General features: G+C 33.0%; 1 protein-coding gene across 2 annotated transcripts; it reads left to right on the forward strand.

Moving 5' to 3' along the window:
- Window positions 1-252: 252 nt before the first annotated feature.
- On the forward strand, window positions 253-1,053 carry a10 (antennal protein 10). 2 transcript variants are annotated; one of them, XM_017627677.1, is made up of 2 exons: window positions 253-548; window positions 656-1,053. In XM_017627677.1, exons 1-2 carry the CDS (start codon window positions 308-310, stop codon window positions 880-882), a joined length of 468 nt encoding a protein of 155 aa, XP_017483166.1. In that variant the 5' UTR covers window positions 253-307; the 3' UTR covers window positions 883-1,053. The 2 variants fall into 2 exon arrangements, with proteins under 2 accessions (XP_017483166.1, XP_017483167.1); XM_017627678.1 differs by having other exon boundaries at window positions 640-1,010.
- Window positions 1,054-6,609: the final 5,556 nt, after the last annotated feature.

Here is a 6,609-nt window from a genome sequence, read left to right on the forward strand (position 1 = left end):
ATCATAATTTAGCAGTTCCAGAGTCAAGCTACATTCATAAGTATATTTTATAAATTCTATTTCAGTTAGAACTAATGGATATTTACGGCTTCCGCTAAAAACAATTGCATTAAATTCATCTAGCTTCAATTTTTCTACGCGATTATTTTTAATTTTCGAAAATTGCTCGCCCAACATGCAATGCAATCGAGATACCACAGCTGCAGGCTGAATATAAAAACTACAGCCGCAATGACTGCACCAAACAGTTCTACCAAAATAAGTAAAGCCGTCAGCCGGTAAACGTACATTTCGAAATAAAACAAAAATGCGCTTCCTTGTCGCATTCGTGCTCATCTACATTGCATACTATGTTGCTGGCATCGGTGCTGCACCACATCCACCGGCCACAACCAGTGCGCCGTTGGTCGCTAATCAGGCCACTTATGACACCAGATTCGATAACATCGACCTGGATGAGGTACTGAGTCAAGAGCGTCTACTGCGTAACTACATCAAATGCTTGGAGAATACTGGTCCTTGCACGTCGGATTCAAAAATGTTGAAGGGTATGTACTTACACACATGCATGCATAAGTAGATATACATGTACTTAGGAGAATTAAGTATTTGGTTTAATAAATTTACATATATCTTGAGGTTTCTCCTATTTCAGAGATACTCCCCGACGCTATATCAACCGATTGCGTCAAATGCTCGCCGAAGCAGAAGTCTGGCTCAGCGAAGGTGACGCATTTCTTGATCGACAATCGGCCGGAGGATTGGGCGCGCTTGGAGCAGATTTACGATCCGCAAGGCAGCTACCGCTTAGCTTACTTAGCGGAGAAGGCTAAGAATGGTGATGATAAGCAGAATACTACGGAAGCGGAAACTAAGGCTTAAGTAAAAATTTTCATTTTATGACAACTTGGCGCGGACTTGGACACTAATGGACTTTCCACAACAACGTTGTAATAGAAAATGTATAATATTTAATTAAATGTCAAAAGTATTTCAATAAAAATTGAGCAAGTGAGTATTTCGGCTGTCGCTGAGAGAACTTTCATCACCGCATCGATATTGGACGAATGTGAGTAGGAAAAAATTCTAAAAGGAGTGGGAAGAGGTTCGGCTTCAAGAACCCGGTGACCAAACAGGCAATACCTAAGATATTCGATTCGATATTTTACCGATCGGTTTCAGCAATCTAACCCCTTATTAACTAGAGCGATGAGCTTCATAAAGGCTGGAGAGCATCTCTGCGTACATACTCAAAAAAAACTCTTTAACTCTGAATTCAATCAAGACGCTTTGCATTTCCTATCCCGTGTGCTTATAGAAAGAGATTTTCCATTAAAAATTTTATAGGTTTTATATCTTACAAATTGCAGCGAACATATGTAGCTACAGGGCACATATTTTTCGCAAAAATTTTGTGTATTTCTTACTTAATGGCATTTCTTCTAATACGTATCTTCAGTTATGTGCTGGCCTGTTCAGAGCTCCATTGTAAATTTGCTTGCGCATACAGACAAAGATTTGTTCATTACAAATATCAAGAAATTTATGATTTTATTTACATAATTATTTAGCATTGTTGTTGATGCTCTTGATAAGAGCCCTTTGATTTTTTATTGCGGTCACCAACGATTTTTGTATTTTGTTGATAGACCACTCTTCGACTTTGTAGTTTCTATAGCTTTACATGTGCATTTATTAAAATTCGAATGGAAGTTTACAAAACTCGTATTTGATTGTACATATATTGAGTTTGGTAAGCAGTTTGGAGGTCATTAAATTAACACCATTACAAAATTGTGCATAAAGCTTTGACTTCGATTGTTTTCGGCAGCTTAAAGCTATGATCTGTTTTATTTATTTTCTTTTACTTTTTGTTTATCTTAGGAATTCCTAAGTGGAAAGTTTGATTGCACTTTAATGAATTGAATTAATTTGGTAAACTATTTATTGGCACACTAACTTACTAATTGAGAAACTAATTTTACTTTAAAAATCATGTCAAATCTACGATATATGCATGTATATACCTACATTAGACCGCGCCACTTTAAACCCAAATAAAAAATTAGTTCCCCGTATACCCCTGAGTCTGAATTATTTTGGAAAGGCATAATCGAAATGCTTCCTTAATAAAAATTGAATTATCTTTCGCAACCTTTAATGTACTGACGTTAGGGTGGTACGTTAGGGTGATGAGAACTGAGATCTGGTGGGTAAGTACTAAATGGGGTTAAAGTTGTCGCCTTGACACAAGAACGTCGATATATCATAGTTTAAGACCTGATTGTAAATGTCGCGGATATAACGAAAGAAGGCGACCGCTACGTTTGCGAAAAAAAATCTTCCAAAATTCCTTGGATTCGAATGGGAATGGTGAACTTTTTTTGGTAATATCATAAGACTAAGTGGCAAAACAAAAGTGCAACTTAAAATCAGGTAATAAATAAAAAAAGTATCAATAAAACTCCATTTTAGTTGGTTTTAGTAATCGGCAGTTATGTACTAAAATTTGTATACCAAAAAATTGCGCTTAAAGGTAGCTTTAAAACAAAACTACGGTTCACGTTATTGCCAGGCAGCTTTCTAATTTGTACTTAATTATAAAGTATTTTACGCAGCCCAGTGACAGTCAGGGCTTTGCTCATGAGCCGTGAGTTTCTTGAGGTTCTACGCCGATGGTTTCACACTGGCGCAAATTTTTATAAAAAAAAAATAAACATTTTTATTTCCCCTTGATATACATATGTATGTACATAGGTCAATTCATTTTAAGCCAAAGTTCAAGTTAAATTTGGTGATAAAATGTCAATCAAAATTAAGTTAAGTAATATTTTTTTGTTTAAAATTTAATAGTTTTTACTCACGGCAAGAATATTTGAACTAGCAGTAAATACCAAAAAATGTTGTAATCCAAACGCAACACTTACCTGAAAAGATATTAAGTTTATAACAGAATTAATTAAGTTTTAGGGTAGTCAATTAGAGTAGAAAATTAATGATAAAGTTAAACCAAGTCTTTACTAAAAATATTCTTTAAATATCTTAACAATATTTATATACACATTAGGCTAGTCCAAAAATACACAGGAAAATCAAATTTTTGGGATTTTCCCACTGAAACTGAAGAATATCAAAAATAAGGAGACCCTTAGGTGAATTCTTCCACATATTTTATACGGGAAAATAAATTTTTTCATAGAATTACCATAAAACCGTCCGTATACCAGAAACATGAATGTGTAAAACTTAAAATTTTGGGAAATCAAGTTTGAAAGTTTTTTTTAAGAGACTTAACTCTACATTTATGCTATTGAAATTGTAAAATATGTGGTTTCCGTGTATGCGTAGTATTCTGGGTTTTGGTGTAGCATACAGCATCCAAAGGTTAACCAAGTCAACCCAATAACTCAAGACTGATAAATTTGCACATTCATGCTTCTGGCCCAAGGGTGAAGATATTTGTTGATCAAATACGAATATTTCCCCTCAGATACCTTCAAAAATTAAGTTATTATGAATATTTAACATTAGAAGTTAAAGCTACACCTAAACGCTAAAACATTGTGATTTATTTATTTCGAAGCTGCACAGAGTTTAGCTATGCGTTACGAATTACAAGAGGTTGTCCACAACGAGCTACGATTAATGAGAGGTTGACCATAATTGCAAGCATAATAATAGACAATGACAGGCAAAAACAACGTTTGGAATAGAATCGTCATAAGAGTATATCGATGGTTGAGTAGGAAGATCGATCCATCCCGTCAGCCAGTTCGAAAATGCCCTATCTCAAAAAACTTTTCCAGAAGGCCCACTTCAGAATTTGGTTGGGAAGGCCCTATCTCAGAATTCGGTTCAAAAACGCTCTATTTCAGCTAAAAAAACAATCAAATTCTGAAATAGGGCGTTGTTGAAATTTTTTCTGAGATAAGACGTTTTCGATCTGGCTGCCGAGAGATAGGTCGATCTTCCACTCAGCCATCGATATGTGAATCCACTCGCATTCGTTTAATTACGTTTTTACAATATTGTTGGAAGAATAAAATTAATATATTTCCACAGGAAGTTATTAAAGTTTAATGTAATGCTTTTATAAATGCTAGAGTTATCGGTCATTTCCCATATCAACATTTGCATATATAGTACCCATAATCGCATTAATGACTGTATTATTTTTTAGTGATTTGGGTTTAATTTAATAATCATTTAAATATATAAAATTTATCGCGAACCATAATTGCCCCTGTTTATTTCATATTCTCTGATTAGCTAATATACAGTAATTACAAGAATTTCCAGAATTCATTTAAAAATAAGTAATTCGCAGACACAATGATCAAACTCCACAGTGTTGGACTAAATGCTTTGCGCATACTTTTTATAGTTATTTAACCTTTATATCGAACTTTTTTTTCGGTGCATAGTAGCAGTACACTGTAATTTTACAGACAACCGCTGTTATGCGATACAAGGTTCAAATAGCACGCATAATGGACTAAATAGGAAGCTTGATAAATTTTAGTTTTTTTTAGAATCTCATTTCAACCTACAATTGAAAAATTTTGAAAGTTCTTCGTAATTGATTCAAAAATTGTGGCAAATTCGTAATGTAATAACTTAAGGTTGATACATATGAAAAGTAAATGCAGTGTCAACATTCTGATTCTGGTCAACGTCACCTTCTGCTATAATCTTCATTTAAAGGTTAATTTAAGTTTTAAATAAATATGATGACATTTAACTTTTCCAAACATTTTTTAATTAGTCTGAAAGTAAAAAATTTTTGTTTCTAATTTTGTTCGTATATTCAATTCAATTATTGGCAAAACCAGAAAGAATCAATAATTAAAGTTGAAACCTAAAATAAAATTAATAATTGATGAATTCGGCTATCACGCTATAAAAGTAGAGAATTCAAATTAAAAAACTTAAGACGAAAAGGCTGCAATAGTTATGATAAAATTGTTTAGTTAGAATTTCAATCAAAATATCTTGGGTGATTCCTTTAGAATGTAATAACTAAGTGACTAGAAAATTATTAAAGATGTACGAATTCTGACAGTTCTCTCCAGCTTTTAAGACTTTCACTATTTTCATAGCTATTTCCTGTTTAAGGGTTTACCACCAGTGTAACAACACTTCCAAACCAAGAAAAAGCAAAAATTATAATTGAGAAGCTTACTCACACAGCTGAGAAGCTTACAATCACAATAAAAATGTATACTTAACAGCCAACTATTTTACTTAAAAATGTATGGTTATTAAAAGGACTTCATAACTTCAATATCTCTCAAATATATAATGTAAAAGTAAAACCGATAAATAATAAATTTGCAATTCAATTTTCGAATTCTACCAACCGGTAAGAAATTGGCAATGCCTATTCACGAAGGCATCAAATAAGCAGATAAGCCTTATAGAAAAATTTTACGTAACATATGCAATATTACAAAGTTAATGCCCACATACAGAAGGATTAAGTATTTGTATAAGCATAAGCACTTTATGTCATACATGGAATTACGTTCCCTTATTCACGTTAACTCGTGGCAGATTAATATTGCCCGCAGTTTCAAATTACATATCTATGTATATTCTGCTGAACTTCTTATATGTATGTGTGTATATTCACAACAACTTACATATACATATATAAGTACATATGTACATATAAGAGCATTTAAATTAAATTTTTTATTTCTGTTTCTCAAACTAGCGCCTACCTTCCTTTATTTGCACAGAAACCCTTTAAGTGCCCTTTCAATTCTCATTAAATATTCACTGCATAAGTATTTTTGTCAGCTAGCGACAGAAAGTGCTAAGTATAACTGTCTTAATACATGTCTGAGACATTCTAAAGTTGTACTCATTTACATACAAACTCTTGTATGTATATAAAGAGTGCTCACATTTTTCTATAGACACAACCAACCGCTGTCTTCAATGATTGGCACTGAGAAGTCTAACAACCTGTCACCTTTTACCTTTACATTGTTGATATGCCTGAGTGAATCGTAAATATTGCGAAGGGGGTTGCGAACTATTTTAAGGGTTTCTTTGTTAAAAAAGAAGCATCAGCCAAAAATTCGTGTGATCTGTGCCAATGAAAATATACACGTGGACTAGCCTAATAATTATATTATCAAACTATATTAATGTTTATGGTAACTCTTTTAAACGTCTGTTTAGATTTAATTGTTCCTGAATAATTTTTTTTTTTNTTGAGTGAATCGTAAATATTGCGAAGGGGGTTGCGAACTGTTTTAAGGGTGTCTTTGTTAAAAAAGAAGCATCAGCCAAAAATTTGTGTGATCTGTGCTAATGAAAATATCCACGTGGACTAGCCTAATAATTATATTAACAAACTATATTAATGTTTATGGTAACTCTTTTAAAAGTCTGTTTAGATTTAATTGTTCCTGAATAATTTTTTTTTTTTGGTTCAATAACTGCATCACGCCAATTTTTTACTAGGCATTCTACGTCATAATTTAAAATTTCTACTAATTATTTGGCACTGTAACATTTTGTCGGTTTAAGCGATAACAAAACACGGTCCTCAGCGAAGTTCCGCAGATTGTTCATCCCAAGTGGTAATTTCATTTAGAA

This window comes from Rhagoletis zephyria, unplaced genomic scaffold, assembly GCF_001687245.7.
Source record: "Rhagoletis zephyria isolate East Lansing unplaced genomic scaffold, Rhagoletis_zephyria_1.1 Rzeph_scaffold_05387, whole genome shotgun sequence".
Classification (NCBI taxonomy): domain Eukaryota; kingdom Metazoa; phylum Arthropoda; class Insecta; order Diptera; family Tephritidae; genus Rhagoletis; species Rhagoletis zephyria.